The sequence below is a fragment of the Brachyistius frenatus genome, unplaced genomic scaffold (assembly GCF_029030835.1).
Source record: "Brachyistius frenatus isolate BFR_SWC_R1_liver_20210118 unplaced genomic scaffold, ASM2903083v1 Contig_193, whole genome shotgun sequence".
NCBI lineage: Eukaryota > Metazoa > Chordata > Actinopteri > Embiotocidae > Brachyistius > Brachyistius frenatus.
In genome coordinates, this window is record NW_027210792.1 from 143,270 (window position 1) to 163,683 (window position 20,414).

Genomic DNA, 20,414 nt, shown 5'->3' on the forward strand with positions numbered 1-20,414 from the left:
TCTACAGGTTTTGGTTTCAAAGATAACAAGGAATCCTGTAGAGTTTCATCAGTGGGGAATGTACAACATTTAATCACAAGGGGAGCAATAGTGTAATTTAATCCCATTATAGTTGGGTTCTGATTCGGTATTTAATCAATATTTTATAATGAAAAATTCATAGCTTAAGATCTCAACATGTGGCCCAAAGGCAGTAACAAAGCACTCATTGTTTTGGGGATTTACTTTGCGGATTAACAAGAAGGAAACCACATTGTAAATTAGAAGAACCTTGTTGAATGGAATAGGCTGTTGTTGTGGCACGTTGATGTTTTTCGATATTTGCAATAGGAGATAGATTTTATACAGGCAACAATACGGACAAGATGGATCACCAGTCTCTAGTGAGTTTATTTATTTTAATCTATAGGTCCTCTGCTGTTTCTGGCTGGTGGGTGTTTTCCTGCATACCTAGTTCCCGTTAAACACACACTGTAATTTCTTATCTCAGCAGCTGGGTGGAGTAAAACTCGGGGTCAGCTGTTTGTAATAGAGGGCATTTCTCAGCTCAAGTATCGAGAAGTTCAGAAGAGCAGTTCAGTCCTCGGGAATGAAGCAGCGTGAAGTTATCTCTGCTGGTGGAAGAGCAAAGGAAACCAACACTCCTGACAAGTGAACCTTTTCTTTTTGTCACGTGGACTGAGTGATACAATCTTTCTCTTCACTATCACTTCTGTAAATTTATTCCAAATACTCTGCTGATTTTTTTTTTGCACGCATCTTGAGGAAACTGCTGCTGCGGTGGAGGACTTTTGTTTTTGTCCTCCTCCAAGTGCGCTCATTTAAATAGAAGCAGGAAATGGGGGACAAGAGCGCACAGAACATGGATGATGATCCACGTGTAGGAGCCAAAGCTACAGAAGCCTCGGAACAAACTGAATGCAGCCGCATCCCAAACGGTGACAGCGGCTCTGCGGTCACCACACATCTATACAAGAAGCGCTGGGTGATCGTGTTCCTCTTCAGCGTCTACTCTCTGAGCAACGCGTACCAATGGATCCAATACGGCATCATCAGCAACGTCATTATGAAGTTCTACAACGTGGAAGCCTTCGCTGTCGACTGGCTGTCCATGATCTACATGCTCGCCTACATCCCCTTCATCTTCCCAGTCACCTGGCTCCTGGACAAGAAAGGACTGCGGGTCACAGCGCTGCTGGCCAACGTGCTGAACTGCGCCGGGACGTGGATAAAGGTGGCCAGTGCCAGGCATGATCTCTTCGGGGTGACCATGTTCGGGCAGTTTTTAAGTTCCCTGTCCCAGGTCTTCATCCTCGGGATGCCCGCCCGCCTGGCGTCCGTCTGGTTCGGCGCAGATGAGGTTTCCACCGCCTGCTCCATTGGAGTCTTTGGCAATCAGGTGAGTTGGTGCCACGTTAAAAGAGTAAAGGACTATTCTGTTTGATTTTGATGTTTGTCCTGACAAATCCAAGAGAATATGTTTTATTGACATGTTTAATGATATTAGCAGCATGAACTAAACCCATGGCTGGATTGGCAGTCAAGTATTTTCATTTTGGCCCCAGCTGACCTCTCATGTCTAGAGACCTAGAAACGAGGCTAAATCTACCCCCAAGTTTTGGATTTGATCGAAGACAATTATCAGTATGTGCAGTATGCACTAATATTGTAAAGCTACATGTTTTTTTTGTTTTTTTTTAAGACCCTTTGTTGCATTACATTATTTCACCAAATTCTCAAACGAATGACCTAAATATCTAAAAGCAAATTACTTGAACTTAAGCCGGGGCTTGTGGTGGTCTCTGTTGGTGCAGTTTCTTGCTTTGTCCAGCCGGCCATTCAACCTCGCCTCATCATGATCAGGTAATGTTTCTCACCTGCATGAAAACACATCTAAAATTCCAGAGTTTGGGACCAAAGGGATGCTTGAAGGAAGAAATAGTGACAAAAACATTCCGGTCATTCCTCTGACTAAAGTGTGAGTGGTGGGATACCCAATACATGAGTTGTACCATTACTATAGCGAACTCTATCCTGAAGCCCATTATCATCACACACTACACCTTTTGTCTCCCATTTATCTCTGACGACTCTATTTACCGTGACGACTCTATTTACCGTGTATCTATCTGTGTGTGTTTGGTTGGGTTGGTGCAGTAAATGATGTTTCTGAAAACATGTGAACTGAGACTGAGCACACAGGTGTCAATCAAACATTCTGGTAAAATTGCTCTGAAGTGTTGATTGAGCTGGCACTACCTCGTCTTGAGATGCGTGTGAGTGAATGTGTGCTGACATGGAAAGGCTTATCTGCATATTTACAGGGGCTGATTACCTCGAAAGAGTTAAAAAGGGTTGAGGGATTTTGCATCTCGGTCACTGCGTTTGGAGTGGATTTATTGCATTGCATCATCGCCATGTTCACCCCTCAGTGGTGGAAGCAGTAGCCTCCAAACATCAAAAAAAGAAGCCAGAGAAAAATGTCAAAGCAGTCTATTACAAGTAAAAGTTCACAGTCAAACTGTGCTTAAAGTATTCAGATAATACGTCGTCTGCGGAGAGATGGTCACTGTCGCTGGTATATTCATTTCATATTACATTTTCACATGACATTTTAAATCTTAAATTGAATTTTTAACTATTGAAACTTGCTGAGGTGGAGCTAATTTCAACTTAAAGTAGATGAGGATCCGCTTCTATATGAAGGGACACAATATAAATCTGAGTGGAAAATTATTCATGTAGCTACAAAAAAGAAAAGGCTGAATGTAGCAGAACAAAATGAGCAGATTGAGTTAAATACTTTTGACCACTCATTCATTTCACAAACCTTTTCATATCCAGACCTTAATCATCAAATCAAACACAAATATAATTTTACGCAGTGACATACAGGTCTGGAGTCTCCCGTGTTGGCCACTAAAATGATGCCATATTCACATATGATCATTTTGGGTGAAATATTCCTTAAGCTTTATTTTTGGGAGGGAGGCAGCCCCGTGGGAAATGACGTCATCAATGTCTGGCCCGGCTTCGCCATCTTTAGTGTAGTTTTATTTTGTAGGCTGTCCATGCTGCTCCGCTCCAGGTACTGTAAACTGAAGGCTCTTTTGAACTCTATCATGTTTTTTTTGTAGTTTTTTGAGGTTTCAGCTCTCCTGCTCTTCCCTTCACTCCTTCCATTCATGGCTTTGCTCCATACAGAGGTGGTGCAGCTGGAGGCTGGAGACGGCGGAGCCACTGCAGCACTTCCAGCGGACATTTCCACTCTGTTCAAGCCGCTTAAGACTGTCACAAAAACGTATATAATACATAAATATAATAAATAACAAAATGTCATCCCTTTCATTAACATATATATATATATATATATATATATATTATTTATTAATTTGGCTATTTATTGGTATTACGTAATCCAGTCATACAGGCTTTGTTTTGAAAACCATATTTAAAAAAACCCCGAAAATATTCACATATGCGAAGCAGGAACCATTAAACATGTAGGCTATGTTTAGCTAATTAGTAAAAAATACATTTTTATTTTTGCTCCAAATTAATCTCAATTGATTAGTCACTTTAAAAAAAATTATTTATCTGGATCCCTATTAGCTGCCACAAACTGGTCTTTTTGTGGTCTTCACAAAAATAGCAAACAAACAAATTAAAATATAAAATGCCACCGCTCATACACTAATCATGCGACGTGGATGTAAACACCTTCAGATTAAAACTGAACCTCAGTGTTTTGTGCCCTTTAAAAATCCGGTCCACCACCGTGTGAGCCAACACAACAAAAATCTGTCACTGTGTTAATACTTTCTGACTGCACTGTGTGTACAACCAACTTCTTAAACTAACCGGCTTAAGCTTTGCCAGCACTGTTATGCCCTAAAACAGATGATGTAATATACAGTGATTGGGCATTATTAAATCCAATTTATGAACCAGAAGCACTCAACTCTAACAACTGGTCATCAAGCAGGGGGTTATTTTCCCCTCGTGTTAGAGTGCAAAGGTGCACTTTGTGGCCACAGCATGAAAGCTGTAATTGGAAGTGGTTGTGAAACTTGTTTTATAGTGTAGTAATACAAGATACAATTTGAATGTTTAAATATTTATTCCTATATATTGGTGGGATGGTATGATAAATGTATGTTGCTGCAGATTTAGCTCTGTATTTTCACACCTACACATGCTTCATTAAGCAACCACACATAGTTTTAAAGCCTTTTGGCTTTGTTTGCACTTTAGTTTGTTGGTTTTCTGATGAACTTGCAGTTATTGTTGAGCATCACCCTCAGTGGACTTTATCTCTTCTGTACACATCTGTGTGTCCTGTGCTGAACTGTAGCTATAAAATCAACTTGCTCTCCCAGTTTGTCTTCTTCCTCATGGCTTTCTAGTAAATCTTCTATTATGTTGTGCTTCCACCAAACCTGGAAGGAGGAGTTTAAAATGGGGAGTAAAGCTCACTAAATACTTTTATCACATGACCAGAGGTATTTAACACCGGAGCAGGCAAGCGAGCGCTGGCACCGGCAGACACGGCCAGGTATGTAAACTGTCGCCTGGGAGCCTTCCAACACCGCTCATTATATTCAAACTGCACCTCCGATCCACCTCTGCTAAATCAGCAGCAGTAATAAGTAGTAATCTCCACTTTGGGCTCAGCAGGTGAGCTTGTTCCTGATCAGGACATACCTGCTGGTTAGGAGGAGTGGTAAACTGCCACGGTGTTAAGAGAGCGCACACACGGGAAGAAATGTTTGCTCTACCCTCCAGCTGTTAAGTGCCACAGAAGCCTAACGGGAAGAGTTTCAGTGGGAGCAACATGAGTTCTCAGGAAGAATTCTCCCACCAGTGGACGGACAGCCTTGACAACGCCGGGGACAATGATTTCTCCCCGTCAAGGAAAGAGAGAGGTAGTTTTGGAGAATACAAACACCACCTGCTTGAGGGAGACGGCAGCGACACCTCGGAGCCTTCAGGCGTGGACACCGCGCAGCTCTTCCCCCTGATGGAGACCAGGTTGTACAAGCGGCGGTGGCTGATGCTGTTTGTCTTCAGCGCCTACTCCATGAGCAACGCCTTCATGTGGCTGCAGTACGGCATCATCAGCAACATCTTCATGCGCTTCTACGGCATCGACTCCCTGGCCATCGACTGGCTCTCCATGATCTACTGCCTCACCTACATCCCTCTCATCCTGCCCGTCATGTGGCTGCTCGACAACCGGGGCCTCAGAGACGTGGTGGTGGTCGGGTCTGCCTTCAACTGCATCGGGGCCTGGATCAGGACCGGCACGGCCGACCCCGACATGTTCGCCGTGACCTTCTTCGGGCAGTTTGTGTGTTCGGTGGCCACGGTTTACGTCCTGGGCATCCCGTCCAGATTGGCGTCCCTGTGGTTCGGGCAGCGGGAGGTGTCCACGGCCTGCTCCATTGGTGTTCTGGGAAACCAGGTGTGTCTCCGTTTACCTCCTGGGCTGAAAAAGCAAATGTCTTCTTGGCATATGGTGTCATGCACTTCTCATGTTGGTGTAAAGACAATCCCAATGTGGCGTGAGAGAGTACGTCTTTAACACGCCAGGCAGGTACATGTTATGTCATCTTGACGTGTGAGTGAGTCTCTCGGCTGCTGGGAATTCTGTTTCCATCCTTCTTCCTAAAGGCAGTCGGGTTAACAAAGTCAGTCACAAAGTCACCGCCTTCATCTTCAGAAACCGAAACAGATCTGAAGAGGAGTGATGCAGAACTGAAAACCTAATTCAAGTTTACATGGTTAGTTTCAATTCTGGTAAATTATCTTAGAATTTCTCATGTATTAGAAGTTGAGCAACCGGTTGAATTTCTCGGTTATGAAAGTATTCACTCATTGGTTTCTTTCCTTAATGCCCAATGAGTTCTTTTTTACTTTTTCGAAACGGTGACCATTTTAGTATTAGCATTTTTCAAAATATCTATTCTTCAATGAGGAACCCAGGAGACAGATATTCTTTGATCAAACAAGCTCAGTTTGAACAGAAAACACAAGAACATTTTCAGAAATACGTGATTGAAGTTGGACAATTTTAAGATGTCAGTCAAATCAAGCTCCTACATTTTTTAATGGGACTCCACTTCTCCTCCTCTTTGAATTTCTTCACCACGCAGCGTACACCGGCAACAGGTGTGTGATTCACACTCTTCTAGACGGGAGGGAAGATGAAGGTAGAAAGGCAGATATGACAAAGTTTCGTTCCATCTCACAAAAAAGGATCTCAGCATGTTGCGGCTCATGTCTCCTTGACCTCAGATCTTCCAATCATTTATCTAAAAGTGCTGGTTTGTTACTGAGGTGACAGATTGCGAGGTTTTGCAGCAGACTGACAGTTTTAAAAAGGTATTTCCAAAAGGGAAAAGTTCTGCCTTCATAATTTAGTTTAGCTCAGAATGATTCCTTCTGAAAAAGACAATAGAAAAAGTGGATCTACACTTCACCTGTTACTCATTTAGCTATTTATGGATGCTTTGTGTGTTTAGTTTGTGATCTCACCATGATCTTTGACACTGTACATAAACATAGACTGTAAAAAGACATTTGACCCCTCTGATGCTCTTTAACCTCTGTTTCTTTAACTGTTTTCTCTTCATTTGAAGTATGTCCTCTCTCATCTTTATGAGACAAACACCAAACACCGGTCATTGTCAGGCACGGTCTTGTTTTGTGCTCTCGTCCCGCCCCCTGCCGCTGGAAATAAAAGGACACATTGTTGTTGATGTTTTCTTGCTCACCACGACCTAATTCCTTTGGCATCGGTCCCTAAACAGGATATTTCCAAGTTTTCCGACCGGAGTAGTTTACATATCCCCCCGGACATTTAGAAATAGTTCACATTGACAAAAAGTAGGTAGGATTTCCATAAAGGGCCGTGAGGCTTTGAAGATCAAACAGATCTACAGTTTGTGTGCCAAAAAGTATCTTCATCAGTGAGGCCATCCTTGAATTGAACCAATAGAGAATAAGCTTGTTTTGCATATTTTTGACAAGTTTTTCAACGCTCGCTCTACTTCATCTACATCTACATCAAAAAACTGCACAAAAATAGAGACGCAATGTCTTTTATTTAGTTCAAATATCTGACTGGATGAAGAAAAGATGACTTTCTAGTTATTCTTTTTAGGATCTTCACAGGCTCTTGTGATTATCCTTTTAAAGCTGTCAGTGGCTACCAGGTAAGTTAATGCTTACGGCCCTCTCCTATCACCACCAGCACCCCTCATAAGCACCACCACCACCACCACCACCGTTGTCCAAGATCCACTAGAGTTGTTGTCAGTCTTTGCCGTTGCGGTGTGTGTGTGTGTGTGTGTATATGTGTGTTTCAGATTTTTTTTCCACACGTCATCTTCATGCCAGGCACATTTCCCAGGAAACGATGACTCCTTGTGTTACTCACTTTCATTTCGACGCCACTTGTGTGTCTGACTGTTAAATAAAAAGCTACAGCGATGTCAAAAATATTCCTTTCCCCCATTTCACATATTTTTTAACGTAGTCACACCACCGCTACTGTTTTCACAAAAACAGGTAAACCATCACTCACACAGACGTCCAGCAGTCAAATGAGTCCGGCGCTTTTGCTGCATCTTTTTTTTTTTTGCAGGGCAGCATACTTGACCCTTTCTAAAAACCTTAACACCCTTTTTCTTTTCCGATTCTTTACTTCAACCTGTTACCACTTTGTTCCCCTGTGTACTTGTTAATGTGTGTGTGTGTGTGTGTGTGTGTGTGTGTGTGTGTGTGTGTGTGTGTGTGTGTGTGTGTGTGTGTGTGTGTGTGTGTGTGTGTGTGTGTGTGTGTGTGTGTTATCGTCACCTAAATGCACAGAGTCAGGTTTTAATTTGTTGCCTCTCCCCTACAGATGGGTATTGCCATTGGGTTCCTGGTCCCTCCCATCCTGGTGCCTAATGTGGACGATATAAATGAGCTGGCGTATCACATCAGAATCATGTTCTACATCAGTGCAGGTGTGGCGACCTTCATCTTCGTCATCGTGATCATCGGTAAGTCTTCAACACTGGACTGGACAGGAAGGGTAAAAGTAACTAGTAACTAAAACTATCAGACATGTTGTGAAGTAAAAAGTAAAAGATTTGCCTCTGAGATTTTAGTGGAGTAGAAGTATAAAGTTGCATAAATTGGAAATACTCAAAGTACAAATACCTCAAATATTTTCCTAAGTACAGTACTTGAATAACTAAAAACCCCCCAGTCGTCGTCAGAGGAAGTGTGTGAGAGCTGTCGGGGTTCTTCACTCACTCGTGCCGTAATCTTTCAATGTCATATAACTCCTACAAACATGGCTGTAAAAATACATAAAGGACAGAGTCATCTTGACAGTTTATGGTTTCCAGTGTTACAGACAAACCTCTCTAATGCCAATTTGATTTGCAATTTCTAGAAGCATTACAATGTTATCTGAGATGAGAAGAAAAAATTATTCTCTAGATATTTTTTTGTTGTTGCAACATTAAAGTGGATTTTTTTGACATACAGTTCCCTCTTTCTTCACGGTACAGCTTCGTATCTGGTTGTCAGGCTCCTGAGCCGGCGCTGCTGGGAAGCTGAGTCTCTCTGAGATGTGCTTTCTACCGAAAAACTCCACAGCAGCGCAGTGCCCGAGATGAGCAGCTGCAGTAATTGCTGTAATTGTCCACCTTTTGATAAGATGTCTTTAGACATGACGTGAAATACAAGCAGGAGCTCAGAGAGCCTTAGAAGTGTTTTAATGAAATACCCCCAACTCTGTTAAATCTTTCTTTCACTTCCTCTGAAGACTAAAACTCAGTGAGATCAGAGGAACATGGTGGAGAGGGGGTCCCACATATTCCTCGGAGATGATAACTCAGAGCTTTGACCATGTGTGAGGGCAAAAGGTTGGTGGTTCCAGCTTTCACTCCGCGGGGCTCTCACATACAGAGAAAATCTGTATTTCATTTTGCATTTTAAATCATACCCAGTGCCAAAACTCTGTTGGTTAAATAAGTGCTGTTTGGGATCGGTTGTTATTCTCTTGTTTGTTTATTTACAGAATATATGAGGAAATCTTTGGTGGTTTCGAAGTACACTACACTAGGAGATCAACTACTCTCCTCCTGTTTCTGTGTTCCTGTGCCTAATAACTTGTATATTTACATGATGTGCATATTTATTTGGCATATAGAGTTGGGAATTGAAATCTGATCACAAGTTGTCACTTGGGACACATCTGTATATGCATAATAATACCAGGTGTCAACTGCCGTGCTTATTAGACCTGTCTACTTGTGGTCAGATGACCCTGGATGCATAAAGCCACGTGTTAATATCTAACATATTTCCTATTTCATTCCCATTGCTTGTAAAAGTGTCGTCTATGGGAATATATTTATGGCCACTTATTTAATCTCATGATTCCAAACTTTTATTTCTCTCTTGACTTTGTGTTTTTTTTGTGTGTTTTTTTTACATAAATGTGTGAACACATTTGCTCTTGTTGAAATTTAGAGACAACCAATTACAACAGAAGAAAAATAGAAAAAAAAGGCACACAAAATATTCGACCGAGGTCAAATCAGAGCGAAGCTAAAGCGCTGATAATTAACTTGTGCTGTTGGCTTATTTATAACAAGTGTGACGCTGGTGAGTCACTGGTGATATTTAGCTGGCAACTGTGCATGGTGACATCATCACATGTGATTGTACAGGCCTCTTGAAGACTTGATTTATCTTATCTCCAGAGACATGTCAGCCCTGGCCTGCTGTTATGTACAAGCATGTGTGCAGGCTTACACACACACACACACACACACACACACACACACACACACACACACACACACACACACACACACACACACACACACACACACACACACACACACACACACACACACACACACACACACACACACACACACACACACATGATCTTCTTCCTTCAGCATCACAGAGGGTTTTGAACTCCGTCTGCGTCTCCACTGGCTGACAGGAGAGCAGAAGATACACCGTCGTGACCAGCCTACTGAAAAGCCTAAAAATAAGAGTCTTACATCGTGTGTGTTTGTTTTGCAGTGTTTCAGGAGAGACCAGAGATCCCTCCCACACAGGCCCAGGCTCAGGCCAGGAACATGCAGCCTGATGAGTACTCCTACATGGCCTCCATATTGAGGCTGCTGCGCAACAAGCCCTTCATGCTCCTGGTGGTCAGCTATGGTGGGTCCCCTACTGTCCCCTACCGTCCCCTACTGTCCCTTACTGTCCCCTACTGTCTTCATTTGTTTGTACTTCCACACACTGGTGGAACAGGACAGTTTTGTAGAACGACTCCCTGTCTGGAATTTTATTTTATTGTTTATATGTTTTATTTACAGATTTAGAAGTTATTCTCTACTCTTTAGCTCAGGCTGCAACTAATGAGGCTTTTAATTAACATACACATTTGTTTTACTTATCAGAATAATTATTTTAGGTATGTAATGTAAAAATCTAAATTAGTTCAAGATAACGTGTTTGAGTTGCTTGTTTTGTCCAAACATCAACGCTGGAAGCTGCAAATATCTTTCTGGCCTTAAATTTGAATTCACTTTAACATTTTGACATCATACAAACACATAGATAGAACGAATTTGAACAAAATAAAGGACAGCTGTTTAAACAAAAACAGCAGTCAGCTGTTAACTAGTACCCCGCAGCTTCTCCAAGACACTGCACTCCTAATGTAAGCCAGAAAATAATTTCATCTTGCTTTGGACGTTCTTCATCCTGGCAATCAAATTTTTGAAGTCTTGGTCTCCTTCATGAGTTTGAGCCTCTCTGTAACTCTCGTGTCTACGTGACATCTCAAAGTAAAATAAGCCTGGCTTACAATAAAAACCTGTTTCAGTAAAATGTATTCCCTAACAGACACTATTGTGGTCATCCTGGTAGGAACGGTTTGAGAAGAAGCTGTTTGACATTTTTATTGATAAAATACTTCTCTAATTAATTATGAGAATAGTTTTTGATTGATTTTCTCATCAGTAGAAGAGAGGAGAATTACACACTTTTACTAACCATCCAAAAATACTTGGTTTAAGACCTGGTAGGTCATATACAGATTAGTGAGGAGGAAGTCTGATAAGATGGTTCTGTGTTGTGTTTATTCAATTATTGTCAAACGTCATCCCAACATTTGATTTTTTTATTACCTGTCCAGGAGAGGATGTTGTTACATTATTGAGGTGAAAGGTAAAACAGATGTAAAATCCTTTAAATAGATATCAGTCCCAATCAGCTGCTGTGCAGATATGAGGATGTGTCATCCTAACACACGGACTTCCAATACACTCACCCGTCTTTTGAGATGTCACATTTTTTTGCTCAAAGGTCACGATGGCCAAGGTAATAGTTAACACATTCAGATTAGACACTCTGTGAATGTGTCCAGAACACGTGACAACAATCTGACTTTCATGTCTTTTTGTGTCGACAACGTTTTTCACCAAGAGGTGCTGGTTGATACGTGTTCCAGCGTTAAGTTTAAATTCTCTTAGCCAAGTGCTGACTGTCTCAGGGCTGCTGTGGACTTGATGTGTGAGGTTGTCAGGAGTGGTTTTAGGTGGAGGTCCCATCAGGACGCCGTCCTTGTCCTTGTCCTACAGATAGTCTCAGAATACACGCACACTGTTTTCTGTTTGTTGTCTGCAGGGCTGAACGTCGGCTGCTTCTATGCTATTTCCACTCTGCTGAACCGGATGATCATCGAACACTACCCTGTGAGTGTTTTTGCTAGGAAAACATGTTACCGCCCTTTTGTTCTTTATTTTCCGAGCAATTTTGTTTTTTCATTTCACCTTCTGTGAAACTTTCCCCCGTCTTTGTTTCCTTCTCCTGCCACATGCTCAGTGTCAACAGAAAGTGTCAAAATGTTTTTTTCCCATCGGGGATTAATAAAGTATATACCTACCTACCTACCTAACAGGCCCAGCGTGGCGACATTTGTGTGACTTCCTTTGACCCTGAACTATAAAGCTGATCCTGACACAGATAGCAGGAGTCTTGTACTCTGACCGTTTTGGTTGAGAGCGGCAGGAAAAAAAATACCTGCAGGATGTCACAGATGTCTTATTTGTATGGAAACCAGAAATACCAACGTTTCTCCTCTCAGGGTGAAGAGGTGAATGCTGGGAGAATTGGTCTGACCATTGTCATCGCTGGCATGGCGGGGTCCCTCATATGCGGCATTTGGCTGGACAAGACCAAAACCTACAAGTAAGATATTCCTAGAATATTTCAGTGTTCCCTCAAATCAAACTGCTGCTGTCTTCAGACCAAGAGCGCTTTCACACCATAAAGTCCCAACCAAGGTTCATATTTTTGTTACGTGGTATAGATTTGATCTGATTTCCTTTCATATCACAATTTTGCGAGCACATTTAAGAACTTTGCATGACAAATTTCCCTCCTCTCCCGATGCTCAGTTTGACTTCTTTTCCAGTTCTTCTTTTTCTTTCTTCTATTGTTTAACGAGTGATGTTACATTGCCTCAATTTCCTACGATCGTTCTGAAAGTCTAAGCCATCCAGAAAGTATTTTTACACTGCAAACAAAATGAACCATTGTTCAGTTGGATCCGGTCCTTTGGTCCAGACCGTGGCACCTTTCACACCTGCTATTTTGGTTTGGACCAAACTGAAAAGTCCCAGAGGTACGGACCAAACAATGTAGGTGTGAAAGTTCCCCGAAGAATCAAGTCTACGGCCGTCCTCGCCATTTTTGATGCGAGTGTCGTTCGTTCTGCAGTTTATAAACTAAAGTCTTGGGTTGACTGAATGCCTGCGACAAATTTCAAGATATTTCAGTCCGGATCCAAAATGTGGATCAATGTAGGGTGACGTTGGCATCTAAAGAGACGCGAGCTTCAAGTGAAATGAAACCACTCCCCGTCACCTCTGAAAGCAAATGCTGTGACGTCATTTTAAGTTTTCCTGTGAGAACACCAAGTCTTGTTCTTGACAATGTTAGCTGTGCTTTAAAATATCGGCTGGTTGCGTGAATGCCCTTCGAGTCGCCCGTTCACACAGAGATGTCCGAGTGAATTAAAGCTTTTGGTCCAAGTAGGCGCGAGGAGGAATCCAGCGGAGCTGAGTTTTATATGTGATGTCCCTCTCGGCTTATCTGAACTGACAGGATGTACTCTGCTCACAGGTCAAATCTCAGGCCTTTTCTCGCAGCATTGCACATGGAAAACATAATAATAGTTATAAAAGTCTCAAAAGTTACAATATCTAACTATTGATGCTTTTGTTTTTCATTGGCTCAAGTCAATTAAATACTTTCTTCAGTGCTTACCAGTGTTTTCACCAGCTCGCTGTCAGTGTGTGAGTGGTAGATGTTTGCCTTCACTGATGTGTCATGAAAACTATTATGATTAGAAGAAATCCTCAGATTCCTTACATGCCATTAGGATGCTCAGCTGTCAAAGCAGTTAGGCCCAGATTTATGTTGTGGACACTCACACTCCCATTGTCCGATGTTGGAGAGAGTCAAGGGACTACGCTATATTAACAAAAATGTTTTGCAGCATATTTTACGCGTGGTTGTGCCAGAGATAGCTTCACCACAGTAAGCCTGTTTTTGCAGATGGACCGCGTTGTGACAAAAAGGTCTTCAGCGACTCGGGAATATTGTTGTATCGTGGGAAATGATGGATATTTCAGACGTGCTTTTTTTTAACATCCCGGATATTTTGAAGGCACACCCCTTTATTATAGCTTGCGTTGGTGTTCATAGGGTCTGTTATAACATGCAGTCTGATTCATTTGATGCATACACAGGGAACGATGTCTGCTAAGAGTCCCCGGGTCATTTAACAATCCCAGTTTCACCTGATTTTCTTGCATTAAAAGAAGTGTTTTGCTCCAGTATTTCAACGAGGTTCTTACAGGCGGCCAAATCTATTAAAACAGTTTTTTGTAATTAACACACATAATCAGGAATCTTTCCCCCCTTGGTAGCCAAATAGCTTTTAGAAATGTATGTGTGTGTATACAGAAAACCTTTTATTAAACTATTGGTCATGTCACAGCCCTTTTTACACTGTACAGCTGATATGCGTGTCGTGTCTCCACAGGCAGACCACCGTGGTTGTGTACGTCCTGTCTCTGGTCGGGATGGTGGTCTACGCCTTCACGCTCAACCTGGGTCACCTGTGGGTGGTGTTTGTCACTGCTGGACTCTTAGGGTAGGTAACCATTAATGAATGGAGGCCACCATTGTCATAAACATCACAGTCAGGGTTTGAAAATATCCCTCAACAACCTGTTAAATGTGAGTAAAAATTAACCGGGCATGCAACATACGATATGTCTGATATCTCTCTATCACAAACACACTGTGGACCAGTCTTTTCTGAATTTAGAGCAATAAAGAGGATTCTTGAAATCTTGAGATGGATGATGGAATAAAACTCTACAACATAATAATCCATTCATATCAGGATTTTTGATGATTACAAGTACACATGTTTAAATATGACCGGTGCCTCACTGCTGGGAATTCACTGATGTCGTTAAATGGGAATCGTGACAGCTTGTAATACCTGACGAATACATTTAAGGTGTTTCATTGTATGAGTTCAATGCGACTGCCTTGAAAAGTGGTTACCTGAAGAGGAGGTTTTATTGTGACGTGTCTGATCACCCAGACTTGAGACTGATTCTAACTCCGGGGTGATGATGAACCATATCTGTCACATTTAAACGCCCCTCTCCTAACACCTCTTCAGGTTTCGCTAACAGAGTCTGACAGTCTGATGGAGATCTTTGGAGTTCATGTTCTCTGCATGGATCTTAAATGGTGTGAGTGCTTCTTTGCCAAAGCAACTCCCCAGTCCGCAATCTTTTTCCTCATAATTATATCTATTTATGGTAAGCTGCTTATGCCCATAACTGGTTTCCATAGCAATTCTTTTGTCAGGTTTTCGTTCCTGAACTGCAGACGGAGTGTATTATACAGCAGTATACACCCGTCCTACTTTCACAGCTGCGGAGCACTTTCTCAGTTAATCACATGATTGAGGTATAAACTGTGACAGATGAGACACTCTTGTCTTCGCGTTCATTTTGACTTTCAGTTTCTGTCTGCAGCTTCTTCATGACAGGATATCTACCGCTGGGCTTTGAGTTTGCAGTAGAGCTCACTTTCCCCGAATCAGAGGGAACCTCATCTGGACTGCTTAACTGTTCAGCTCAGGTCAGTAATCTGAACATGATTAACTCAGTGGCTGAACAAAGAAAAATTAAACACAGAAAGAGTTTGGGTTCGTAATCGATTTTTAAAATCTCATTTCAGATCTTTGGAATCATTTTCACCATTGGTCAAGGGAAGATCATCGATAGATGGGGAACTTTAGCTGGAAACATCTTCCTGTGTATCTTTCTGCTCATAGGAACAATAATGACAGGTAATGTATGAACTGCACCTCTGTTTGACGTTAAAGGGAATTTTAACACAGCTGTGACTTCAGTGTTTGTATTCCTAAAGTTACACACGCAGGCTAACGTTGCCCCCTAGTGGCTAAATGTGTCCCAGTTAAGTCAAATAATAAAGGTGGATTTTTCATTTTTAAAGAATGCACCTTTAGCATTAACTGGCATAACTCTCCCAACATTTTAGTGGTTACCTCATTTTGACTGTTCAGTCAAATACTTATCAGAAAGTAGTTTCTCTGATATTTGTGTCATCAACAGTTCTCCACTGGTTCTAGCCTCAGGACCCAAATTTGTACTTAGTCATGAAGTTGCAACCCCAATTCTGGAGCCTTTTAAGTTTCTTCTACAAAAAACAGTGCAGTAAAGCACACACTGCGGTAATGCCTGTTCATAACATTAAATAAACAAAAAAAAGGGGTTATAAAACTAAAGTGGGTACTAAAAACCTAATGACCACACTGAACTAAATGATATATGGAATGAAAGGCAAACTTATCTTGAATTAAATTAAAAGGCAGATTTATCTAATCTTAAATCCACACGGCGGACCGAGCGCAAACTTATGATGTTAGCTTTGGTCGTTATTGTCATGACAACGCTGGCAGTAAATGGCAGCTGCATCATTGGAAATGTATGTCCTTCAAAATAAAAGAGCAGCATCAGAAATTCTGGAGATTTCAAAGTAAAAGTTGAACTTTATTCTCCAACTTTTCACACACACACACACACACACACACACACACACACACACACACACACACACACACACACACACACACACACACACACACACACACACACACACACACACACACACACACACACCTCCGTGACCCTCTCAAAATGCCCTTGTGGCCCACGTTTGGGTCACGAACCACTGCTTGAAGCATGAAACCCATGTATGTAAATGGGGACTTAACTTATTTAAAAGATCAGAAAGTTGTGACATAATTCTGGATGTTAAAATGAGAAACTGTCTGTACAATCCAGACACCTGCTTTCAATAGTCCTCAGTGTTGTTGCCGTCAACAGGAGCCAATCACGTCCGTCATGCTGTTTCCTCTGATTTACTGTTGATTACTGAATGAACACACTTTTTGTATTTCGCCGTGTTTCTTGCCGACATAATTAAATCCAGCTCTTCTGTTAAACTGCTCCATATTTTTAGGATTCATCAAATCTGACCTCCGACGGCAGAAGGCCAACGTTCAGACGGAGGTGCAGGCAGTGAGCGTAAGTACATCTGTGCGCGTGACATGAAGTTGGAGGTGGGATCCTCACATCCCGGCTCTGGTCTGAACACACTCGGCCTGGTTCTCTGCTTCCCTGCAGTCGCTCATACTGCTGATTGAATGCAGGAGCTGCTCTGCTGCGCTCGTGGAAACTTTCTCTCAACTCTGCTTTGTCTGACAGCTCTCCAGCTCGCGCTAACAAACAGCATGTTTTCATGTTTTGGCTCTCAGAGCCTCATTCCAGTTATGCTCATTTATACTTTCATTTGGGTGCAGTTGACAGCTGTCAGACAGATGCTCTACGGCTTTTTTTTTTTTCAGATTTGTAAATCCCTGTATTTATGAGACAATAAGACACGACAAGCCACAATTTACAGATACGTAGCTGGTAACGGCAAAAGCATCATTTCGATCAGCTGCTTGACTTTAAGTAGAACAAATTAACTGGCACACGAGACAAAACTCAGAAGCAACCAGCTGCTCAAAATGACCTTTGAATTTTTGCTAATGAATGCAATTTCAAACAAAATATTCCCTCACATCATGTGTGCTCTGCAGCTCCACTGTTGCCTTGTTTAAAATAAGCTCGGGACCTCTTTTGCTGGCTTTCCTCATCCTTTTTCTTTTCATAATATTCAATTTCTAACAACAACAAAAAAAGCAGCTAAACACACCAGTAATCCTGCACACCAACAAAACGTAAATAACAATATATCGCCACTACTTTTCATGTTTTATTAATGAGGCAGTTCTGTTAAATTGTTAGAAATGAAAAGACGAAACATAAAAATAGATGAATAAATAATTCGTATAATATAGTGTGCCTACTGGGCTGGTGGACGGGCTCGTTAGGTGTGCAGGTGTTTCTGGAGGTCCTGGTGGCGGTTGTAATATAAAAAAAAAAAAAATCATTGGAGGATGGGGTGACCCTCAGAGGTGTGACACCCAAGCTATCATTCCAGCCTACAGGCTCCGTGTCGTCGGTGCTGGACTACGGGGCCACAGCGTGCAGTCGCACCCGGCAATGGCAGTTTTGACATAAACCCCACAAGCTCACTAAAAGCAAAACACACACCTGCCAAGGTAGGGACACACACTCTCTGGAGCTTCAACTGCAGTCCTACTACCCGCAACTCAAACACACACACACACACACACACACACACACACACACACACACACACACACACACACACACACACACACACACACACACACACTGCAGATCTTCAATAAGAAAAAATGCCAGTGAAAAAAACTGTTACGACCCACATTGTGTTTGAATATGCAAAAAAAAAAAAAAAAAAAAAAAGTTTAATTAATTCTTCACACACATATTTGTGTGTTTTGCATGAAAAATACAAATGTGTTATTTCTTCTGAACTACAGTCTATTCTACTACACTGCACATTCGGCTGTTAAATGATTTAAACTGAATTATTGTTACTCGGGAATCAAACCTTTATCCTGTGTTTTCCTCCTCGAGAACTCACTAAGACGATGAAATTAATCTTTAAGAAAACAGATTTCTTTTTTTCATTTTTAAAGGAAATGTTTTTTTGTTGTTGTGTTTTTTTTTAACTATTTCAAATAAAATCTCACGATGAACTGACAAACAAATAGGTTTTGATGATGACGTAACAGTTAATGGATTACAGGAATTTGGTTTTGAGATGTTTAATATTGACTAGAATAATTCTGGTTTATGTTCTGTTGCCTTCCTGAATGCTGTGACTACTTGAGAATTTGTCTCTTTTGATTTTAAAACCTTCACTCATTTGTTGCATTATAATAACGTGTCCTTGTCCTTCACACAAAGATAACACCTGATCTGGAAGGAGGCGTGTCTCCATCTGCAATCCAAAAAGAGGAGAAGTTATAGGAATACATGCAACAATGTGTAAAAAGCTGCTGTGAAGAGTGAGTACATTGTGACTGAACCAAACTGAGCTGCCCTCTTTGAAGCTTTGTGGAGGACGAACCAACAGACCTGCTGCACATGCGACGTGCTGTATCAACTCAGAGCTGCACAAACTGACACTCCTATCCCAAGTGCAACTTAACTCGCGCACACAGGGAATTCACTTGGAAGGATTTTACTTTTCTAGACAAAAAAACCAAAACATTATATATTTTCCGATAAAGGAATTTATTTTTTATCAGTGCAATGCAACCTGTCACCTCGGTGAGTCCAACATAATGTCGTTAACCGACATCAGTTTTAACTTTCACCGCCCCTCTCTTGACTAGTTTTAATAGTGTTTTATGAATTTAATGAGAAATATTTGAGTGTTTCCTAATATTGGACCAATGATGTGTGTAACAGATCTCAGTCTTCACATTGCTGAAGGGTGTGTTCTGATTTTTAGAATATGTTAAATGCACAATAAGGACTGTGACGTGTTTTCCTGTCACGGCGGTCAGGATCACATGGGAGGAGTACCTCCGAAATACTGCTAAATATGATCGATGCTGTGCATCTGAGTACACTTTATAGAAGGTCAGTTTTGTCCTTGTTTTACTGTAAGTGATCTCTACCAGACTTTTAAGGATTAATATCTGGAACAACAAAGAATGTCAGCGAAGCACAAAACATGACAGAAGGCAAATCCAACCCTTGTCATTTTGCACACACAAGTGTTTTTATGTATACTTTTACCTTGTAAATTTGTTACTGAGAAATGTAGTTCTGCTGTGTAACCAGAACTTATATTATACGTCAACAACATGTCATGTATTGTGGCTCGTTGTCTGGTGATTTTCCCATTTCAGTAGGATTGTTTTGTGATGGTGAGAGGTGCTAGTTAATTCTCCTGGTGGCATTTTACAGTGTCATGAGTTTTCTACACCCTCAGTGTTTTTGCCATTTTGTATGATGTACAATAATCAGACAATAATTTTTTTTTTGACTACTATACACGGTAATGGATGTTCTATTGCATTATAGTAATGACAAAACAAATCAAGTAAAAAGAAAAAAAAAAATCAATTCATTATAAATGTAAATCAGTGGGCTCTAATAGAAATGTCCCGGTATGTACTGTATGTTTGGAGGTAATGAAAGCTTATGAATTTGTTTGTCGGGGAACCTCCACATGTTTGAATACGTATCCAACAGTAACAGAAACTCCACACACCTGAAATGTCAGAATTCGTCATTTGAAATATACAAATATTTGATTTAAAGGTTCAGAGTGTAAGATGTAGAGGGAAATAATATTCATAATTATGTCCTCATTAGTGTTTAATCACCTAAAACTAAGAATACTTGTTTTCGTAAACTTTTGCCATGTCTACAGTGTCCCAGAAGGGACAAACCAAACAGATTATACACGCTTTAAAGGTGAGTTGTGTTCAGTTGGTTGCAGTCTGCAACTTGAGCACTAGTTACAGACTGCGTACAGACAGCTCCTTTATACCAAATATGATCTTAGAGAACAAAAATATCATATACAGATTTGAAAAATACATATTTTCTTATTACTGCTATGGGAAACACGAAATGAAAAATATTTTATTTTTTATAAAGGTTTTATATGAAGGCAATTGTGCATAAATTCAGAGGTTGTACAAAGATTTCACGGCACAGAACAAACATCAAGAGTAACTGCTGCTAAATGTGTTGGTGATGAAGAGCATAGTTTTACACTGTGGGGTCATTGGAGAGCTTTGGTGAATCTGATCT

General features: G+C 41.2%; 1 protein-coding gene across 4 annotated transcripts; it reads left to right on the top strand.

Annotated features, from left to right (window-relative positions):
* The first annotated feature begins 622 nt into the window (after positions 1-622).
* flvcr2a (FLVCR choline and putative heme transporter 2a) lies at positions 623-20,334 on the top strand. 4 transcript variants are annotated; one of them, XM_069718573.1, is made up of 11 exons: positions 623-1,399; positions 7,907-8,048; positions 10,099-10,239; positions 11,713-11,780; positions 12,173-12,276; positions 14,138-14,248; positions 15,153-15,258; positions 15,358-15,469; positions 16,666-16,730; positions 17,692-17,812; positions 18,549-18,624. In XM_069718573.1, exons 1-10 carry the CDS (start codon positions 839-841, stop codon positions 17,764-17,766), a joined length of 1,485 nt encoding a protein of 494 aa, XP_069574674.1. In that variant the 5' UTR covers positions 623-838; the 3' UTR covers positions 17,767-17,812; positions 18,549-18,624. The 4 variants fall into 4 exon arrangements, with proteins under 4 accessions (XP_069574674.1, XP_069574673.1, XP_069574675.1 ...); XM_069718572.1 differs by having other exon boundaries at positions 17,692-20,334; XM_069718574.1 differs by lacking the exon at positions 17,692-17,812 and having other exon boundaries at positions 18,549-20,334.
* Positions 20,335-20,414: the final 80 nt, after the last annotated feature.